This window comes from Capsella rubella, unplaced genomic scaffold, assembly GCF_000375325.1.
Source record: "Capsella rubella cultivar Monte Gargano unplaced genomic scaffold, Caprub1_0 scaffold_4, whole genome shotgun sequence".
NCBI classification, from domain to species: Eukaryota; Viridiplantae; Streptophyta; class Magnoliopsida; order Brassicales; family Brassicaceae; genus Capsella; species Capsella rubella.
In genome coordinates this window covers 13714675-13736602 of record NW_006238920.1, presented here as the reverse complement: position 1 = coordinate 13736602, position 21928 = coordinate 13714675, and the positions used below count along the sequence as shown (strand labels likewise).

At 36.1% G+C, this 21928-nt stretch overlaps 4 protein-coding genes across 5 annotated transcripts; 3 read left to right on the top strand and 1 right to left on the bottom strand.

The window, feature by feature from the left end:
- The first annotated feature begins 1183 nt into the window (after positions 1-1183).
- On the top strand, positions 1184-6432 carry LOC17888566 (probable helicase CHR10). Its single transcript, XM_023784662.1, is given in 19 exon segments — positions 1184-1258; positions 1976-2017; positions 2020-2206; positions 2333-2340; positions 2424-2502; positions 2593-2744; positions 2855-2986; positions 3216-3396; positions 3501-3636; positions 3732-3849; positions 3968-4057; positions 4147-4254; positions 4338-4538; positions 4655-4780; positions 4851-5476; positions 5543-5688; positions 5771-5935; positions 6049-6163; positions 6257-6432. Coding segments are annotated over 19 exon segments (2712 nt in total). The 3' UTR covers positions 6282-6432.
- Positions 6433-6685: 253 nt separating this feature from the next.
- Positions 6686-10180, top strand: LOC17889688. 2 transcript variants are annotated; one of them, XM_023783941.1, is made up of 10 exons: positions 6706-6811; positions 6948-7097; positions 7307-7369; positions 7591-7717; positions 7876-8131; positions 8292-8420; positions 8525-8574; positions 8666-8763; positions 8842-9129; positions 9459-10180. In XM_023783941.1, the coding sequence occupies exons 3-10, from the start codon at positions 7319-7321 to the stop codon at positions 9930-9932; spliced, it is 1473 nt and encodes a 490-aa protein (XP_023639709.1). In that variant the 5' UTR covers positions 6706-6811; positions 6948-7097; positions 7307-7318; the 3' UTR covers positions 9933-10180. The 2 variants fall into 2 exon arrangements, with proteins under 2 accessions (XP_006294052.1, XP_023639709.1); XM_006293990.2 differs by lacking the exon at positions 6948-7097 and having other exon boundaries at positions 6686-6811.
- A 228-nt stretch (positions 10181-10408) lies between these two features.
- Positions 10409-16852, top strand: LOC17887850 (E3 ubiquitin-protein ligase BRE1-like 1). Its single transcript, XM_006296338.2, has 19 exons — positions 10409-10901; positions 11344-11505; positions 11676-11754; positions 11864-12091; positions 12167-12328; positions 12764-12957; positions 13048-13131; positions 13224-13343; positions 13440-13626; positions 13716-13876; positions 13960-14031; positions 14263-14339; positions 14697-14891; positions 15016-15088; positions 15181-15267; positions 15490-15627; positions 15710-15912; positions 15996-16161; positions 16300-16852. The coding sequence occupies exons 1-19, from the start codon at positions 10785-10787 to the stop codon at positions 16429-16431; spliced, it is 2637 nt and encodes an 878-aa protein (XP_006296400.1). The 5' UTR covers positions 10409-10784; the 3' UTR covers positions 16432-16852.
- A 3921-nt stretch (positions 16853-20773) lies between these two features.
- On the bottom strand, positions 20774-21928 carry LOC17889431 (ethylene-responsive transcription factor ERF034). The gene has a single exon (XM_023784305.1). The coding sequence runs from the start codon at positions 21873-21875 to the stop codon at positions 21027-21029; it is 849 nt and encodes a 282-aa protein (XP_023640073.1). The 5' UTR covers positions 21876-21928; the 3' UTR covers positions 20774-21026.

Genomic DNA, 21928 nt, shown 5'->3' with positions numbered 1-21928 from the left:
GTGATCACCGACACTTCACAAGTTGATCCTAATGATCGATATGGATAATTATGTTGTAATCAATTTAAAAACTAATAAGAGTTCCTTTTTTTTTGACAAACTAATAATTAATCCTTGTATAAAATCTCCACTAACATATCGATTTATTTTATGCATTAGTCTCATTGGTTAAATCAGCTAATATTTTTGTTTTAATTAATGAAGCTTCAAATCGACCCACTTCGATTATAATAAAATACTTTTTGAGAGTTGAGACTGATACAATATTAAATTAAAAAGGAAACTCATTATGTTTTCGGGTTTCAACGATAAAATCATAAAACCCTCATTCATATGTCTTCAGTTTGGAGAACATTTGGAGACAAGTCTTCGGAACAATGATCTTCAATAAACCATGTCAAACCATAGGGCGCCCATATTTTATAATTTATATAATACGCAATGATATCAATTTACATGTTTTAATTTTAAAACACTACGATATTAGCTGGTTAGATACTTGATGAACATGTGGAGTTTGGTAGTTGTAAACCGTTAAGCGTATTCTACATAGGAGTTTGCAAGATGAAAAAATGGTAAAAGATTCAAAACATAGTATAGTGGAAGGCGCAAACTTATAACTATATTTTTTTAATATACAAAATACTGTAAATTATGTATGTTATGATTAGTATCTTATAAACAAAACAACATCACTAAGATGGCAAGAGCTAAACAGTTTTTCTCCAATGTTTTTTTTATGTTAAGTCGTATTTATTGGGTACACGCAAAACCAATTTGGTGCGATCAGTCTACGAGACAATGACCAAATAACAAAATACGTATGTGTAGTGTTTCTTGCTAAAGAAGAACGAAGGTCTTTCGTTGGATTACGTAACTACATGAGCCAGTCGAACTATTTTAGTATCATGTATGAAACGATGTGTGATATATGCGTTGAAACATAGAGATGGATCCTTCGTACCATAAAGCACTCGAGAGGGGGAGTTTAAGACAAGAGTGAATGGAGGAGTAATGGTGGGAGAATATATAATATATATTAGTGCTACCAAATTATATATTTTTTAAAAGAGTGTTATTATGATGATTATGAATTTGATTAAATGTTTAATAGTTTTGACCCCATCCCCTATATATATTTTTGCCAAGGATGGAATCAAAGTGTGATTGACGTAAGGGTCCTATGTGTCTCCTCTTCTCATCATTTGAGGCCGTCGATGCCGAATCTGCTGACGTCACCACATTCACCACACCACTTGTCTGTATTTTGGAAGCTTTTTTTTTTTTTTTTTTTGTGTGTGATTACATTACCCCAATTGGACTTTCATACAATTCTCTTAGTATTTCCCTATATGATTGATTTTTGTTTTGTTTTGTTTTAGTTTCTCCCAATACGATTGCACCGGAATGATATGTTCCACGAGTCAATTTAAAGCAAAACAGTCTAAAAAATTCACCCACCAGCTGGAGATGCATGTTATAAAAGTTTTTTTTATATATAAGAGAGGAAAATTATAACACTACAAATGTATTGTAACATTTTTATCTAATTACTAGATAATTCCACATAAAATCTCAAACTAAATTTCTGAAACATTTGAATAAACCAAATTATTTTTGAAGATCGAAATGTTTATAATCGCTATTTTTGATTAAAATTATTGTAAGCGAACGAAATATAAACTTCAATTCATATGATATCACTATGATGTCATTTTATTGTTTTTAATATTTCATTAGAACTCTAAAGTTTCTCATAAGTAATTTTAAATTATAAATATATTTGCCTTAAGTTACTATAGAATAGATATACATAACCCTGTTGACTAATCAAACTACCATATTCATTCCAAAGATTTAGAGAACGAAAAAACATAGAGAGTAGAAAACGACGTCGTTGTGCTTTTTTTTTCAGTTTCCGGTCCGGTATCTTATTTAAATCCCGGTTTATTCGGTCCCGGTTCCACTATGACAGAAAATTGTCAAAAGAGAGAGTTCACCGCCAAAAGTCCCCTCATTTCGGCGATGGAGTACGAACGGCGACTTGAAGCGGCGGCGAAAATTATTCTCGCAAAGGAGGCCAAATCGAGCCACACACCTCGGGATTTTAGAGAATTTGGGGTCACGGCTACTCTAAAGCCTCACCAAGTCGAAGGTGTCTCTTGGCTTATACGGAAATATCTACTTGGCGTCAATGTCGTTCTCGGTAAGTCTTCGAATCCATTTCAAATTACGCTGTGTGCACAAGTATTGGATAATGCGACTATGAAAGTGAAGAAATCAAAGTGAACGAACTTGGATTAATTCATGTATGTTTTGATTTTAATTGCAGGAGACGAGGTACTGCCATGGAATTTGAAATGTTGTATTGTTCTCTTTGATTGTGTTTGTGTCTGTTTAGTCTAATTGAAACATTGGACCAGATGGGGTTGGGAAAGACTCTCCAAGCCATTTCTTTCCTGTGTTATTTGAAGTTTCATAAAGGCTTGCCTGGGCCGTTTCGTGAGTCAATGAGATCTACATGTTACATTTTTCAAATTCAGTAGGCAAGTTCTGATGTCATGTGGGTTAATGCTCTGCTTATTTTGGCAGTGGTGCTATGTCCTTTAAGCGTAACAGATGGTTGGGTATCAGAGATAAATAGGTTCACTCCAAATCTTGAAGTTCTTAGATATGTTGGTGATAAGGATTTCCGTCGGGATATGCGCAAGTCAATGTATGATCATGTCAAGAAGAGTCCTAAGGTGAGTTTTGAACTGATTCATTGAAAATATTATCTTTTGCCTTACTTCTTATGAACTTGGGTTTGGAAGTTGTGTGTATTATTTATATCCTTCTTTTATCTTGATTTCAGGGACATGTCTTACCATTTGATGTGTTGCTAACAACATATGACATAGCACTAGTGGATCAGGACTTTCTTTCTCAAATTACTTGGCAGTATACTATAATTGATGAAGCTCAAAGACTCAAGAATCCCAACAGCGTATGCTTCATTTGTGTCTAAGTATACAATCCATTGACTTGTACACTGAATGATAAATCACTAGTTGCTAGGTATCATATAGTTTTATTGTACCATGATAGATTAGACACCCTCTTTAGGCGTATATAGTTAAAACCTGTTTGGTTTAGTATTTAGGTTGTACGTGGCCTGACTGTATAAACATGTGATCCTGGGAAATCATCTAAGATAAAAGTTGGCTATGTCACAGGTTCTTTACAATGTCTTACTTGACCATTTCCTCATTCCACGACGTCTCTTGATTACTGGCACACCTATTCAGAACAATCTTACTGAACTTTGGGCTCTGATGCATTTTTGCATGCCCCTAGTTTTTGGGACACTAGATAAATTCCTTTTCGCATTCAAAGAGCCTGGGGAGTTTTTATCAGGTTCGCTCGCACTATCGGTTTAGTGTCCTGCACACTCTTGACATTCATTTCTGAAGATGTAAAGAGTACCAACTAACATGTGAATACCTTCTGTGTCAAAACAGGTCTTGATGTATCAAATGACAAGGAAACATATAAAAGTTTGAAGTTCATCTTAGGTGCCTTTATGCTAAGGCGTACAAAAACTTTGCTCATTGAGTCTGGAAATCTGGTGTTGCCTCCTCTCACGGAGCTGACTGTGTAAATTTTTCTACCTTGTATAGCTAATCCTATTCAGTCTCCAGTATAAGTATCTATATTGTATGATTATTTTTTGCTCTGTATTTATATGACAGAATGGTTCCACTCGTCAGTCTTCAAAAGAAGATATATACTTCCATATTGAGGAAAGAGCTTCCAGGTCTTCTCGCACTGTCTTCTGGAGGAACCAGTCATACGTCTTTGCAAAATATTGTAAGTTAGTTCCTTATGTTTATCAACACGCGGCTCAATTTATTACATAAAATGCTTTTGTTAGATTTGGTGTAAGATATGCGATTTTATTTATCTCCCGATCTGTTTCGTTGAACAGGTGATACAGCTAAGAAAAGCAAGTAGCCACCCTTACTTGTTTCCAGGTATTGAACCGGAACCTTTTGAAGAGGGCGAACATCTTGTTCAGGTATCCAAGATGTTAACTACTATTCAAACAGTCTTCGTATATGTTTCCATAGAAGAAAAGTTTTGTTCATTAACATTAATAACTGACAGGCGAGTGGTAAGCTTTTAGTTTTGGATCAACTTCTTAAGAGGCTCCATGATATTGGACATCGTGTCCTCCTATTCTCCCAGATGACTTCTACACTCGATATTTTACAGGTTTTGCCATAAACTTTTTTCGTTTTCTATAAAGGTTGGTGCACCATAGAGTACAGTGACAATGTAGCTTGTACCAAATACAGGATTTTATGGAGCTTCGTAGATATTCTTATGAGCGCCTTGATGGATCAGTACGAGCTGAAGAACGTTTTGCTGCAATAAAAAGTTTCAGCACGAAAACAGAAAGAGGATTGGATTCTGAAGCTGATGCTAGTAATGCCTTTGTTTTTATGATATCAACAAGAGCAGGGGGAGTTGGTTTGAATCTTGTTGCTGCTGACACTGTTCGTTGTTTCTAGCTTTTTTGATTTCCTGATTATTTCTTGTGGAAATGAAATGAAGTATGAATGTATGATTTGTTTCCGGTGCTTATTCAAGTTTTTTCTGCTTAAATATGCAGGTTATATTTTATGAACAGGATTGGAATCCGCAGGTGGATAAGCAAGCTTTGCAACGAGCTCATCGGATTGGACAAATCAGTCATGTGCTGTCTATAAATCTCGTTACTGAAAATACTGTGGAAGAGGTCTGGCGAGTGTATCCAATCACAAAGTCATTTAAAAAGTAATATCAACATCTAAATGCGCATGTTTCAGGTTATTTTGAGGAGGGCAGAGAGAAAGTTGCTGCTTAGTCATAATGTTATGGGAAATACTATGGAAGAGAAAGAAGAAGATCGTGGTGATTTGCGGTCTCTAGTATTTGGTTTACAAAGGTTTGATCCTGGGGAGATTCACAGTGAAGAATCTGATAACCTAAAAATGGTAGAAATAAGTTCTCTTGCTGAAAAAGTTGTTGCGATACGTCAAAACGTTGAACCAGATAAGGAAGCAAGAAAGTTTGAAATTAATACGAGTGAAACTTTGCGAGGAGATTCATCATCTGCAAGTCTGGATTCTGAGCTTGATGAAGCTTCTTACCTTTCATGGGTTGAGAAATTGAAGGAAGCTTCACGATCAAGCAAGGATGACAAAATCGTGGAGTCCGGAGATAAAAAGAACTTATCTGAGGAAAGACATCTGAGAGTTGAGGCTGCAAGGAAAAAGGCAGAAGAGAAGAAGTTAGCCACTTGGGAAGCACATGGTTATCAGTCTTTGTCTGTGGAAGAACCAATTTTCCCTGATGATGTTGATTCCAGGTCAGATGCAGGATCTGTTAACTTTGTTTACGGAGACTGTACAAACCCTTCAACTATCACTCACGAGCCAGCAATCATATTCAGGTAAAACTTCATTTTTGTTGTTCTACTAAAATACCAAATCTGAATCAAAATATTGATTTATGGCAGCTGTGTTGATGACTCTGGAAACTGGGGACGTGGAGGAATGTTTGATGCTCTGTCAAAACTTTCTGAGACTGTACCTGATGCGTATCATCGAGCATCTGAATTTAAAGACCTTCATCTTGGAGACCTGCATCTCATAAAAATTGATGGTCTGCAACTTTTTTTCTTATATCTTCCGTTTGGAGTTTCTTCTAACATCATCTGAGTCCTCATGTATTTTGTGCTGTGCAGACAATGATGACCAGCAAACCATAGAAGAAAATAAACCTCTTTGGGTGGCACTTGCAGTTACACAATCCTACAACCCGAGGCGTAAAGTCCCACGTAGTAGCATTTCAATTCCAGACCTTGAACGTTGCTTGGCTAAAGCGTCATTCTCTGCTTCTCAGAAGTCGGGTATAAAACTTCATTGCTTTCTTCAAAGTTTCATATTTTGGTATAAAAAACCATAAGTATTCTCAAAGAGCTTAACGTTTGTTTTCATCATGGAAATGTTCTCACTTCATAAGCTTCACTCCACATGCCACGTATTGGTTACCAAGACGGATCAGACCGATCTCAATGGTACACTGTTGAGCGTCTTCTTCGCAAATACTCCTCCATCTTCGCTGTCAAAATATTCGTGTAAGTTTATTTTTATCTGTCTTTGGACGTCTTCTTCTATTGAATAATTCTAAAGCAAAGTAATCTCCGCCATTTTTTGTTGCTTTCGTGCAGTTACTATTACCGTCGTGCTCCCTAATGCAAATCTCAAGCCTGCACTTCGTGGGATGGGATGCTACTTCTTTGTTCATTACTTGCTTTTTGTTTTGCGTGTAATACGCTGTCGTGTTTTGTTGTATGGCCTACATTAATTTCCATTATTTTTCTGGACAATATTTCCTTTTTTCCTATTTTTTATTTTTTCTTTGGACAAATTTCCTTTTTTCCAACAAAAAGGAAAAAATGGAAATCAGTCACATAAATGACAGCTGGGATCCGTTGGGTTATAATGAGGCCCATTAAGGTAGCCCATATATAATAATTAAAACATACAGAGGCCGAGTCTAAATCTTATATCCATCTTGATCTATGAGCCAATGGACACCTGTCGCGTCTCCAGTGCCTGTTGTTCCACGTTGGTCGTCAAAATTGAAAGGAAATCGCGTTTTTATTAATTTGTTCCTTCACCGGGTTTCTTTTCCCCGCGGCTTAGGAGATGATCCGAATCGTTGAAGGTGGCTCCTCCTTGTGCCTATGTTTCGTTTTGATCCTACATTCCTAAAGCTCCAGGTACCTTTTCATGCTTCCTCAATTTCTGATCACTTGATCCTTCTTCCTGAATCTGTTCTTCGCAAACTCTTCGGCAATCAATGGATCCGCTTCTCAACTTCGTTGTTTCTTTTTTGTTACCGATCGATAAATTTAGGGTTTGGCGTCGATACATAGAGCCTCTGTGTTTTCACTTGCATGTTCTCAATTTCTAAGGCTGCTTCCCGTTTTATTAACCGGAATCGAGACTCTTCCCGCTGGATTTCATTTTTTTTTTCACGTCCGTTGATAATCCCGTCTAAATTTGGTATTTTATCTGTTATCTTCGTTAATAAGTCTAAGTCATGCTTGCTTTTGTTGCTTTTCGTTTATAGAGAAACATAGAGGCTGGTTTCTACGTTTAGGGACTTTAGTTTTGAAATTGATTGTTTGGAAAAGCAACCAGAGGCTTAGTTCTTTGTATTTCTTCTATAATTGTTATTGATTCATTGATTATGTGTGTGTTCATATTGTTAGAAATTGATCAGAATGGGAGAAGCTGGTCAATCCAGAGACGGAGAATCTGTCGCGCCTCTAGTTGTAAGTATTGTGCCCTCATGACTTCTTTTATACTTATAGGACCTATACTTGCTTAATGGGATTCATTTTTGGAGTCAACTTAACGTTTTCTTGTACTAGGTTTTTAATTATCGATAGAAACAACTAAGTTGATTTAGATGGGGTTAAAAAGGATATTAGTAATGTTTAGTTCTTTATGCATGAGACTGCCATTCTAATATCAGTATTTTTTTCGAGCCCAGGGCGGTGGAACTGGGGACAATGCGGTTGCACCACAAGTTTTTAATTCTTTACCAGCTCTCAATGAAGCTGCATCATATATAACCCAGGCAACTTCTTACTTGGGCAGCTGTTTTTCTGACTATTCAGGTATTCTTTTCTCTCTCTTCGTCGATGTTGTACTCAGCATGCAATTATAGAAAACTAAATGCCCAGCAGATGTTTTTTGTGCCTTTAGGATCTTATTTTATCACCATTACATAATTAAGGGTTTTGCTTAGACTCTATTCTTCCAATGTTTTCTTCAGTAGAATATGGTGGTAAGGATGCATGCAATTCTATCTCCCACCCCCATGAGTTGATACGATCAACATCAGGAGTTGACGGGAATTCTCCAGTAAGCGTATGTATTTCTCCAGGTGAAAGGTGTTCAACATCGTCAGAGGCATCCACATCTGCTGCCAACAGCCCATCAAGGGAATCTATAGAGAGTCTGCCACAGGCAACAAATGCAATTGTTACATCAAATCGGTTAGGTTTAAATGGAGTTTCCATGTTCCAAGGGTATGCACTCTTTGTATGACATATACAAATTCTCCATACTAAGAGAATTGAAAATGAATACTAAGAATATGTGGAGCTGAAACTATACTTTACTCTTTATACACTACCTCTTGTCAAGTTTTCAGCATTTGGGTGATTGATTTACTTTCTTTTCAATCAGGCTCATTGAGCGGGCACGAAGGACTGTCCGTGGCTCGGCAGATGACATAGGATGGTTACAGCGTGACCCAGAGATGCCTCCTGTCGAAGACGGCACTGATAGGTTCAATAACATTCTTGATGAAATCGGGTATGTATTGGTTGCTGTTGCATGTTTTATGTACTTGGGCTTTTTAATTTGCTGTTTAACATCTTGTTTTTACTGAATGTCTGAGTTGATCGACTTTTTTCCAGGCACGGTGTACACAGGCTTCCAAATACAGTGGTGTACTTGTTGGTTCCAGGTAGCCATTCTTATTCTTTACTGCCAGCCACTTAGATTACATTACTGTATATTGTAGGACTCTCAGAATTTGTTGGAAACAAAAATTTCAGGTCTTTTTAGCAATCATGGACCTTTATATTTTGTGGATACAAAAACAAAATTCTCAAAGATGGGTTTGGCCTGTCATATTGCGAAGATTCACAGCGAGGTAAATTTAACTAATTCGATTTAATATAGTTACGTTTGGTGTATAGCATACTAATACAGAAAAATGTTTTTACATCAGTCTTCAGTTGAAAAAAATGCAAGAGAGATAAAGGAATACATAGAAGAACTCTGTTGGGGATCTAATAAACGGGTTCTACTTCTTGGGCATAGCAAAGGAGGCATCGATGCAGCTGCTGCTCTATCACTATACTGGCCTGAACTAAAAGATAAGGTCGCTGGGTTGGTATTGGCGCAGAGTCCATATGGTGGAAGCCCAATAGCTACAGATATCCTCCGTGAAGGACAACTGGGCGATTATGTTAATTTGAGGAAGATGATGGAGATTCTGATCTCCAAAGTCATAAAGGTTTGCAACAAGTCTCTTCGTAATCTAACAAAGTCATTTAGTTGCATTATATCCTCTCTTGTGATTAACTAAAAAATAGTACTTAGATTATGTACCGCAACTAGCACCATGAGATTTTTGTGGTTGTATGAACAAAACATTTAGATCGAAAACTGGTACTGACGGATAGGCTCAGAGGTATATAAGTAAGTTTTATGTGAACCTATGCTAGTGACGGTTGCAATAACTTATCCAAAAAAGTACATATTTGGAAATTTCACATTAACTTATTTTGTTAGATTCTATTGCTCTGCTGATCTTTCTGATGAATTCCTTGGAACATTGTGAAGGGTGACATTCAAGCTTTGGAAGATTTAACCTACGAGAGAAGAAAAGAGTTCTTGAAGAATCATCCGCTTCCCCGAGAACTCCCCTCGGTTTCATTCCGCACAGAAGCTAGCATCAGCCCAGCGGTTCTAGCCACTTTATCACACGTAGCACATGCTGAACTTCCTCTCACAAACCAAGCCACAAAACTTCCAGTGGTGATGCCACTTGGTGCTGCAATGGCTGCTTGCGCCCAGCTACTTCAAGTGAGATACGGTGAAAAGAGTGATGGACTCGTGACTTGTTGCGATGCAGAGGTCCCTGGTTCTGTGGTGGTTAGACCCAAACGTAAACTAGACCATGCCTGGATGGTGTACTCTTCCTTGAACGAGGTTCCTTTAGAAGCCGATGCTGCTCAAGTTTGTGAAGCTCTCTTGACTTTGCTTGTCCAAGTTGAGGAAGAAAAGCAACGTAAACTCTCGACGAAGATTGATTGAGAGCCTACTCTTATTTGTTTTCTTTCTACTTTTATCTTCTTAAGAAGAGACCTTAAATTGTTTTATTTGTAAGACTATCGTATTTCCTTTTGTTTTCTTTATAATCTACAACAATTCACACGTATATATTATCAGGTTTTGAATGTAGTAGAGTGTAGACTAGTAGATCATGTCGCGGAGACTCGGGGTTTTGTAAGAATTTGGTTTTTTTCTCTTTTACTGTGTATGATATGATTTTTTATTTTATTTTTTAAGAATGAGTTGATTTATTTATCTTAATTATCAAAAATGGATGATTAAATTGAGGTTAACAACATCGGAAAATTGTACAAAGATCTTACGGCTCGGATGGTTCGAGATTCTATGGACGGCCGATGCTTATATACTGTAAGCGGCATGTTATATATTCCCAAATTAACCCTCCAGATGTTCACAAAATTACGCCATCGTACTCGAAATTAACTTCAACTCTTTCTGTCTCTTTCACTGTTGTTTATTTTCTCTGAGTGCTGTGTGTTCGCGAGAGTGCTTTGTGTGGGACTTAACAACAACCGTTTGTAACAATCTTACAAGAATCAGACAAGGTCTGTGTTTGTGAGAGATTGGATTAGAGGTTATGGTTGAATTGGAAGACAGGTGAGATTAGGGTTTCTTTGTAATTCCGGGAGGAGCTGCGGAGCAATTGAATTACCTCGGTTGAAGCAATCACATAGCTTGGATCGTTTAGGGTTTTCTCATTGGGTGAAAGTTTCTATTGGTTTTGGGATTTGTGTTGGACTTGTTTGTATTCGAGCTCAATCTGATGATGATGTGAGAGAAGCTTAATCCTGGTGGCGATTCTAGGGTTTTTCAATGGCCAGCACAGGCGAGCCAGACCGTAAAAGGCGTCACTTTAGCTCAATATCACCCACAGAAGCAGCAGCCGCCGTCAAGAAACAGCAGTTCTTTTGGCCCTCCTCTGAGGACACGGTTCTCTCTTCATCCCCCTTGTGCATGCCCTTTACATATATGTCGTCGCTCTGAACTCTTAACTTACCCAATAATTTTTTCTTGTTAGATTTCCAGCTATTAGATTCTTATACCGTTCTGGCACTGGATGTCTTTGTTCTAGTTGTTTGCTGTGTTCTTTGTAGCTCGTTGAAGAGTTTTTGTGTATTTGTTTTCACTTCATTGTCTTCTGTTTTGTTATTGCTTTGAAGATATTAACCGTGAGTTTATTCGACTACATGTGTTGTCGATCTAATCAATGTTGTAACTTTCGAACCCCTTAGAGAGTTAGAGACCATGCCTCGAATTTGGTCTGTAAAGCAAGATATTTTATTTTGCTTTTGCAGTTGAACTTATCACAGCTGCCGGTTTGTAATAGGGATTCTGTCTGTCTCCTAAGGGTTTTGTTTTCGTTTTGATACAGTATGATACTGCCGTTCTTCAGTTCCAAAATCTGAAACTGTCACAAAAATTAGAGGCTCAGCAGGCCGAGTGTTCTATTCTTGAAGATAAGCTTTCTCAGGTCAAGGAAAAACAACTACCATACGGTTCCACTTTGAAGACTGTCCATAAGTCTTGGCAAAAGGTAACACTTACGCTGCATTTGCATTGGATTCAATCATAACTTGGATTTTCTCACCCTATCCACCATGCCATAAAAAAAAACTAAAAAATACTGAAAGAAGTAAGAATTACCAATTTCAGTTGTTATTCTGGTCTTTTTTCGAAGAGATCTAATTAATGCTTTTGTAGCAGCTTACAGCTGCAGTGGAATCTTGCTCCGTTCGTGTGAGTGATTCAAGCAGTGGAGCTCATAGGTTTGTAAACAAGGATGGTATGAACAGCTTGGTCCACCTCTTGTTCGTTCTGTTATTGCTAAGATCTAGCTAAGATTTGGTGTTATATGTTACAAATATGACTTACAGCTTAAATGTGCTATGCAGATGGGTCATCTATGGCCGTGAAAGATGATTTCATCAACCGGCTACTTGAAACTGGTGCGACTGAGAGCTCCTCATCCAATATCTGCTCAAATGGGATGGAAGAAAATAAAGTGAATACGTCAAGTCAGCTGACGCAAACCTTGTCTAACCTAGTAGCCGCTACCGATGATTTGAGGTGTCTGAAGGATGAATTATATCCCTCAGCTCGCAGAACTGGTCTTGATAAAGGTATGCGTCTACTGCAATCATTTATAACTTATATGTATTAACCCAGGTCTTATATGGAACTGCTTTCTTTTCTAGATTTGTCCGGACAGTTAGAGCTGAATGAATTGGAACTAGAAATTAAAAGTTTCAGGGTGGATCTAGATGATGTGCTTGTGAAGTTCAAATCACTTTCTAGAGAATTGCAGAGCCATCATGATGCTGATGCTAAAGTCAGAGTAGACCTTAAACGAATAAGAGGTAGCTACTTTGTCTCTTGTCATTCTAATATTTACTATTACGCCAGCTATTAATAAGATATGTAGTTGTGGTCTTATGGAAGATATACTCATTAGTGAACTAATTATACAAACCCTTCTGAGACATAAATTTCTGATCTTTAATTTATACCATTTGGGATACCCATGGTCATATAGTTCGACACATTCAAGGAGACTAAAAGAGCTGGTAAATCTTTGAAAATGACATACATATACAAAATGTGAAGCATCTTCAGTTCTGGAAATTAATTACCTATTTACCTTAAGATGTAAAATTTTATCCGGAAATAGTCAGTAGGCAGATCAGAGATTCAAACAGAGTTAAATTTATTTTAGTTTACATTCCCGCTTAAGGATTAATGCTTTTTTTCCTCCCGTGTGTATGGACATTATATTTTGTTTGATCTATCCGAAGGGGAGCTAGAGGATGAGGTCGTGGAGCTTCAACAGTGTAATGGTGACTTGTCAGCATTGAGAGCAGAAAAAGATGCGACAGCAGGGACGTTTTTCCCAGTGTTGAGCCTTGGAAATAAGCTTGCTACCAGTGATAAGGAAAGGGATAAACAAAGAGATCTGCAAGACATGGAAACAGTTCTGAAGGAGTTAACGGTATATTTGTTTTTCTGGTTTTGTATTTTCATTGGTAATGCTTTGAATTTTGGTTTGATAACAGACAGATTAACAGCTTTGATTTTCTAGGTCCTGGCTTCAGACAGGCTACAAGAGCTAAAAGATCTTCATGAGGAGAGGACAAAAATGCTTGAAAAAATGAGTAATGTACAGGTCAGTGTATGATCCAATTGGAATCTACTTGTACTAGTTTATTTCTGCAAGAGTTTTGGTGTATGAAAACTGATATAAGAGTTTTTTAACAGAACAAGTCAAAGTCTGTGAGGTGCATCTCATCTTCTAAAGCCTGCCTTTCTTTGAAAGACCAGCTTGAAAAATCCAAAGCAGCAGTTTTCAAGTCTATGGCTTTACTTGAGAAACTGCAGGTTATATCTGGATTACGATTTTCATTTTCGTACCTATCTTCATAAAATTTATGTTGTATATCCGATCTGAAGCTTTCCTCCATTCGAAAATTTCAGGTTGAAAAAGATAGTATTGTCTGGAGGGAAAGGGAGATGAATATAAAAAATGAACTTGTTGACGTTTCTAGAAGGACTTCTGCTGTTGCTGATTCTAAAATGGCTACTTTAGATGTGGAGATACAGAAACAACTGGATGAAAAAAGTCGAATCAAGACTAGGCTGGGGAATATAACAAAAGAGCGAGGTCACAAATTGATTACTTAGACTTCCAATTATGTGTGTCACACCAGCCCCTGTTTCACTTGGAGTCTGATTAAGTGATTCATATGTCAGGTAGAAAAGAAATCTTTGCAGATATGAAGGCATTAATTTCTTCCTTTCCAGACGAAATGAGTTCCATGCGAAGTCAATTAGACAATTATAAAGAGACTGCTGGAGGTATTCATTCTCTGCGGGCTGATGTGCAGTCCCTCTCTGGGGTTCTATGTAGGAAGGTGGGCAATAATGTTGAGCAACAAATGTTGTATGCTGTTACAGTTTATGTTTTTCTTACTTAATAAGCCTAATTGGTGAACAGACAAGAGAGTGTGAAGCATTGCATTTGAGATCAGCTGATTATGCTTCTCAGCTAGTTGACCTGAATGCTACGGTACGATGCATTATATTTACCTTTTTCAGTGTACTGCCCATCTCTTTGTGTTGACGATGTTGATATTGATTATTGTGAGTCAACCTTGTTTGGAAATATATTTCTTGGATAAAGTATTGCAAAAAGATGAATTAGCAAAATAAAATTTGTTAAATTTTGTAGTAGTTTTTGGTTGGCAAAGAGGCAGTTGTTATGTTATTTACTTTCAAGTAATATGAGTCTGTCATGCAGGTTCGTGATTTGAAGAACAGTCATGAGGAGTTGAAGTTGTTTCTGGACATGTATAAACGTGAGTCCACTGATCCAAGGTATGCTCAACTATATGTAACGAATCCAGTGGTCAATATCCAAGATTTTAATTGTTAGAGAAAAGTTTCCTTATCTTCCCCTACCTTGTGGCCATATATATAGTATAACGAGTGCTGTTATTATTCTTGCCTTTAGACCAAACTATCCAATCTTGCTGAAAATTTGCTGCTAACTTTTCCTGCGTTCTGAAGAAACCTATGTTCACTTTGCTAATTTATTCATCACAACTATCTGATCCATTTTTACACTTTCATCAGATGAAATTCTCTTTTGGGTGTTAGTATATATATTTGCGTCATATGGTTATCCGCTTGATGCATTGCCCTAAGCATCACTGGGATATTGTGCTGTGGCAGGGACATAGCTGAAGCTAAGGAACAGGAGTACAGGGCTTGGGCTCATGTTCAAAGTCTAAAATCTTCCCTCGATGAGCAAAATTTAGAGTTGCGCGTTAAGGCAGCAAATGAAGCGGAGGCAGTTTCCCAACAAATGTTGGCTGCTGCCGAAGCTGAGATTGCTGATTTAAGGCAAAAAATGGATGATTGTAAACGGTGAATAAATCAAACTCGTTTCATGCCGCATATGCACTCTCCTCTGCTATTTAGAAGACACTACATAGTCATAGGAATTCTTTGAGACTGTTTTCTTGACAGGGTTAGGTCTTGTCTGTTTCAGGGATGTCGCAAAGCAGTCTGATATTTTGAAGTCTAAACATGAAGAACATGGAACATATCTTTCTGAAATACAGGTTTGGCTATGAAATTTCTTGTTTCTTTGTTTATAACATATTTTAAAAACCTTGATGTTGGGTATCGATTTACAGTAACTATCTTCTTTTAGACAATTGGAAGTGCCTACGAAGACATTGTACCACAGAACCAACAGCTTTTGCTTCAAGTTACAGAGAGAGATGACTATAACATCAAGGTATTTATTCAAAACTCTTCTTGTTCCTCTAACTGAGTTATTATGTAACTCTTAGTGTTACAATTTGTTGGACATTGATGGATTACTTTAATGGCATGGTACAATCTCTTTTGTTAGACCTTACTATGTTTTATAAGTATATCATGAAATAAGGATGGTTTGTTACTTGGATCCGACTATGAGATGTATTTTTTTTTTTTTGTTCTCCCATTGTTGTTTCAGCTTTTCTTGGAAGGCATAACTTCAAGGCAGATGCAAGATATGCTGCTTATTGATAAATATATCATGGATAAGGATATACAGCAAGGCAGTGCATCTGCTAGTTTCTTATCCAAGAAAACCTCTAGAATTGAAGATCAGGTATATCTGTTGTGCCTGTATACACAAATTGCAAGTCAACTTGTTATAAGACTTTGACTTGAAGGTGCTTTTTTTTTTGCAGTTGAGGTTCTGCACAGATCAGTTTCAGAAACTAGCGGAAGATAGATATCAAAAGTCTGTTACTCATGAAAATCTGCAAAAGAAACGTGCAGACATTGGGAATGGCTTGGAACAAGCTAGGTCAAGGCTGGAGGAGTCGCATTCTAAAGTTGAGCAAAGTCGGGTGGATTATGGGGCATTGGAGCTGGAACTGGAAATTGAAAGGTAAATCAGTTGTTCCCTTCCCACATCTCCGTCATAAACAAGTGTTGGTGACGAGCTTATCAATTATATTCTGCATAAGTCAGGTTCAATAAAAGAAGGATAGAGGAGGAAATGGAAATCACCAAAAAGAAAGTTTCTCGTCTTCGATCTCTCATAGAAGGATCATCGGCCATTCAAAAGCTCCGGCAAGAACTGGGTGAATTCAAAGAAATTCTAAAGTGTAAGGCCTGCAACGATCGCCCAAAAGAGGTAGGGACTCACTGCGCTCCATTGTTTAGATTTCAGCAAGATGCTTCTTAAATCATGATGTTGTGATGTTTAGTTGAATCCTTTAATCAACTGTGTGTGTTCTGATTGGTTTTGGTAATTTGTTCGTGATTAAATTAGGTGGTGATCACGAAATGCTACCACTTGTTTTGCAACCCATGTGTGCAAAAGCTCACTGGAACTCGACAGAAAAAGTGCCCGACATGCTCAGCGAGTTTTGGACCGAATGATATTAAACCTATTTACATCTGACGGAACCAAAACGCTCTGAGCATGATGTACGATGATGACACTGAGAACCACAGGGATTTCTTCTCATATAGATTAAAAAAAAACATTAGATCTCTCTCTCTCTCTCTGTAATTATTACCCTCGTTTTATTGGGAAAGGTCATGAGGAATAATAATGACTCAGAGTTTTTGAGAAAAGAAAAATACATTTGTGGGATTTTGATCATGTGATAGAGAGAATAGGTAAGAATCTTTTTAACACTTGGTAGGGTTTATGTCTTGGTGATCCTTTATTTTTGTTTTGTAATTTGGAACATGGCTTCCGCTATTGATTTTTAAATAAACTCTTTTTTTTTTTTTATTCCCATTGTTGTATCTATCAGCCAGACGTGTGTTCTGTAAATGTTCTACGATTCTTTATTTAGTAAACATGTAGCAAAATCTTTTGGAATTTTCAGATTTTTTATTTGGCATCTTCAAGACTTCGATCCTACGAGATTCGTCCACCAGAATGTGCACTGGTGATGGATCTTAAATGATGCTAACTTTCAAGTGAACACACTAGTGTTCTGTTTATCTCTGCAATTACGGTTTGTAAAATTGACTTAGCAAAGTAATAGGCTCTCTCAATCGAAAGAACTCTTATGTTGGGACGGAGGCAAATCTGGATCAACAATAGATACAAACTGTTGAAAACAAGTAGTGAAAACTGTAGGAAGCATAATCTAGTAATCTACTACATTAGTATAAAAGAAAAAGACTTGAATCATCATTTCATTCATTGTCGATTTTGAGCTTTACATTTAACTTTGGAATGCACTGTCAAAGTATCTTTAATTGTCCTCGATACATTTTGTTTTCGTTTCACAACAAAAGGAAAAAGGAATAATTTGGGCTTCTATTTTCGATAGCCGAATTTATAAACCAAAATAAAATTTGACTACGTAAAAAAATGTAGGACCTTTACTAAGAAAAAAATATTAAGAGCATCAATTAATACTTTAAATATGTATAGAAAAATTAAACCACACATAATTTGGAAAATGGTATTTTCCTTTTCATTGTTTAATATTTTACATTATTTTCTTGTTGTTGTCTTAAGACATGATCATTGGTAATGCGGCACATGCTCTTTTATTTTTATCTTTTCCTTCCTTTGAAAAAAAAAATAGGCCTGTGAGGTGAAAAAGAAAGAGTTAATAATATAGATATGAACCATATGCTCTTAATTATTATTCTTATTATTCTGCTAGTACTGCTTTGAGAGTTTGGTCTTTCTAATTGCTTGCTTTATCTTTTTCTAAGCCACTTTATTCCCAAAGATAAAGATCACATGTTTTAGCTCCATTCTGCTTCTATCTCTCTCTCGATCTTTATATACATACATTATGTATATCACTAATCAGTTTTAAAAAAAAAAGTCTTAAAGTGCTGAAAGGTAGAAAATATATACGTTTGCATTGCGAACACGATAATATTAATTTCTAGTAACATTCTTTTTTTTTTGTTTTGTTTTGAGGATATGTTTTTCTTGATTCTGTTAAAAGTCTGAAAGATTAAATCAACAAGAATAAGAATGGGGTTTTATAAATAAGTGAGTGAGCTAGAGAGAGAGTGGTGTAAACCTGCATCTTCTTCTTTTTAAAGCATATTATAGACGAAAGAGGAAAACAATCATACACTTAGTATCTAATGACTTTTCCCTAAAGCACTCCATTCAATCATGTTTTTTTTTTTTTTTTGATATATATATAAACAAGTGAAAAATGTTTAGATCTTACAAATCTTTCATAATTGTCGACTCAATAGTGTTTCGGAATTTCACCATTACCGAAATTATTATTCACGACGAGACAAGATCTGTTGTTTCAGATGATCGAATCCTTGTAATTTAAGTTTGTGTTGATATAATTTTTCTAAAGTTAATAATTCCATCAACGGGAAGATACGACCTGTCGTCCCTTTCTTTTAATAATTAATTAATGGGGGTATCTTATAAATCGTCAACAAATCAGATTCATTGCTCTAGCTAACTAATAAATGTACAAATGATCAGAGACTCGATCGAACTAGTCTCTCTTGGTACAACATATATAGGGTTCTCATTATTTTCCAAAATCAGATGATATTTGTAGTTTTTACACAATAGTAGTAAAAAAGGAAACATATATATATATATATATATATATATATATATATATATTAATTGTAGTATATAGCCGTACCATCCAATAATACGAAACCATAATATATATTGCTGGACTAAGTTAATTAATAGTCTCTCTGTACACATACATAGTTAGGTTTGCATGCCACAAGATGCCAAACAGCAAATTCACCTTCTTGTAATTTGTCAGTCATAGTATCGTCCAAATGATCCAGGTATACGTACGTGTTTATATATGTTCATTATAAGCTAGTGTTCCATATAAATTGTCACTTCTTTAATTTTTATACATTCTTGCCATTTGCAATATTGTATCTACACAAACCAGTACGTAGTACTTATCAATACTCGTCAATTCTAGAATGTTTGTATTTTCGTTTTGCTAAAAACTTTTACTAGCTTTGATTCTTTTGCATTGACTGTGAAATTTAATTTTAAATATTTAGATAATCCAATAACAATCAGAAATATCCAAACAAGAGACACAAATGGTAGATTAGGAATTGTGGAGGTACGTTACCTAACGCGTATATATATACACAGAAAGTACTACACGATATAGATAATAATTGATAGGCTGCTATCAAATTGATTTTTTTGAGTTTTTCCACACAAATTTACAAACATTTAATGTTTAACTTTTTTTCTAATCATTTAATACACAAAACCCTAAATTGTTATTAAAGCTTATACCATTCAAACCTTAAAATCATGAGGGAGTAGTATGTGTAGTAATTGTCTTACATAGAACATAGATATAAACATTCAAACCTTATAATCATAAGAAAAATAGAAAATTAACACAGCATTTAATTATTATTACTATGTACATATTGAGATAACGATAGTGAGCTCACTTGTGCACCCACTATGTTTCTATTTAATGTGACCTGTCTTCAACTATCCCTATGTCTCACCAAATCAATATTTATATATATACTCTCATGTATATTCGAATATTACCATTTGTCAAGGGGAAATTATAAAAATCTAACCTTTCATCACATTCGATATGAAAGGACGAGTTTAATCTCATATATTTTCCCTCAAATATATTAGTTAATCCTTTTTTTATTGTGGACGACAAATCTATTTATGTGGATTTTTGTTTTATTCTATACTAAGTTACTAACCTATTACGTATGTAGGAGGAAATCGTTTCATATAGTGGGGTTTCACTTATTTTGCCATTTACTGTTATATGTTATGACAAAAAAAAAGTATTATCAAAAAAATTATATATATATATATATATATAACAAAGTTATTTGTCACTCTCAAAATCTAAGGGTCCAATATGTTTGGGAATCAATAACAGTCTTAAATTGCCTCATAGTGGTGAACAAAGTAAGGTGTTGGCCAAAAGTAATCACCTTATTACAGTTTATATCCTTTCACTTTTGACATAGATAATATTAAAGATGTGGACAAACAAACAAAAGTAAAAAAAATTAACGAAAATGTAAAATATATATATCATCACCATGTGAGTCATGTTATTTTCCAACACCTAATATAAGATTGTTTTTTATAATAATTAATAAGTCATCAAAGTTTGTCTTTTCCACTGTCAATTTTCACAATCATCATCTCATCAAAACTCACACACACTATATATATATATATATATATATGACATGTTAATCCGAAAAGGAAAAAGTTAGTTATAAAGACCAGGCTCAAGAACGTGGATTACGTGTTACTGCGGATAATAATTAATGAAACCCTTTACAAAATATGTTGCATGTTAAATGTTGGTAATAAGTGAACAATACAATGATCTATCTATTGTCAACAAGTCAATTACTACATGTATAATGAAGAACAAAATTAAGTGTATAACTTGTTAAAATGAATAGTGTACTTGTAACAGCAACATGTAGACGGTAACTAGAGAAAAGGAGTTTGAAGAAAAGGACTGCATAGTAAAAAAAAAAAATTTAGAACAAGTTTAATATTAATACAAATAGATGACACTTTAAAACGATATATTACAACAAACATACATTTTCATGATGTCAGCTTTAACAAATATATATATATATATATATTAAGTTAAAATTCGAGCAAAATCGGGAAATTTCCGAATTGTAGTACTAATAATAAACGGTATATATTTCTGACCGATCGAGTACAAACAATTGGGTTTTATAATCAATATTTTGTTCTTTGGTTCAATTTTTTTTTGTAGACTGAATTATAATAATCTGCAACTTCTTTAACTTGTTCTCATCGTCACATTTATATTACACAAACACACCTTAATCTAGAAACTCAAAATGAACCCGTTTCTTTACAAAAAAAAAAAAAAATCAATAGCACTCAAGTTGAAAAGATAATTAAAAAAAAAAATCAAACAGAAATAGAGAAATTGAAGGGTAAAAGAAAAAAGGAAATGGTAAAAGTAAAACTAATCATCAAGTGTTAGTAGTCTTTCGGAGAAGGGTATTTTAGTCATTCAGACAGAAAAACGGCTCTTCAAGCCGAAACCCAGCATCGGCTCCACAGAGCTGCCATGTGGAGGAGTAGTAGCAAAACGCATCGTTTCGTATCATCATCTCATTCTCATCGGCAAACAAATCCGGCAAATCAAACAGCTTCTCTTCCTCGTTGTCTTTGTCCGTACTGCACGACGTTGAAGCACACGAAGCCTCCGAAGACTCTTGACTCTGAGTCGTAGTCGTAGTGGTGGTGCTTGTGTCCGAAGAAAACACCACCGCGGCTGGACTCGGCTCGGCTTCAGCTAATTCAGCTGCTTCCTCTGAATCATCCGCATCGTTGACCGGATCTTGCCAATTAACGGCGGCTAGAGAGGCGGCGGCTTGAATGTCTTTAGGAGAATTGGTGACCGGACGAGGAAGCTCGCCGGATAACTCAGGGAAATTGAGGTAAGCCGTTGTACCTTTAATGGCTAAAGCCGCCACGTCGTGAGCTCGAGCTGCCATCTCAGCCGTTGGATAAGTCCCGAGCCAGATTCTTGATTTCTTCCTCGGCTCTCTAATCTCCGACACCCATTTGCCCCAACTCCTCATCCGTACTCCTCTATACGTCGGATGCTTATCTCCGCCGCTGATCTTTCGCTTCTTTCCTCCTCCTCCTCCCACAGTCTGATCATCGTCTTCAGCTAATGATCTTCGAGATGCTTTTCTTTTAGAGTTGTCTTCCTCATGATGAGGGAAGTTAGAGTTTGTTGATGAAGAAGAAGAAGAAGAAGAAGATGTTGTAGGTGAAGAGGACAATGAGGAGGTTGCTTGAGGAACACTACGGCTCTCAATGTTGTTGTTGATATGTCTTTCCATTGTAATGAGAGAAAAGCTTTGGAGAAGAAGATGGGTTGCACAAAAATAGATGT

Bases quoted from the DNA above. Each gene is read 5' to 3' on its own strand.
- LOC17889688 (XM_006293990.2), top strand. From the start codon at position 6,776: ATGTTTCGTTTTGATCCTACATTCCTAAAGCTCCAG. The intron at 7,370-7,590 runs GTAAGTATTGTG...TTTCGAGCCCAG, and splicing joins AATCTGTCGCGCCTCTAGTT to GGCGGTGGAACTGGGGACAA. The intron at 8,575-8,665 runs GTAGCCATTCTT...CAAAAATTTCAG, and splicing joins GGTGTACTTGTTGGTTCCAG to GTCTTTTTAGCAATCATGGA.
- LOC17887850 (XM_006296338.2), top strand. From the start codon at position 10,785: ATGGCCAGCACAGGCGAGCCAGACCGTAAAAGGCGTCACTTTAGCTCA. The intron at 11,506-11,675 runs GTAACACTTACG...CTTTTGTAGCAG, and splicing joins TCCATAAGTCTTGGCAAAAG to CTTACAGCTGCAGTGGAATC. The intron at 15,089-15,180 runs GTTTGGCTATGA...ATCTTCTTTTAG, and splicing joins CATATCTTTCTGAAATACAG to ACAATTGGAAGTGCCTACGA.
- LOC17889431 (XM_023784305.1), bottom strand. From the start codon at position 21,875: ATGGAAAGACATATCAACAACAACATTGAGAGCCGTAGTGTTCCTCAA.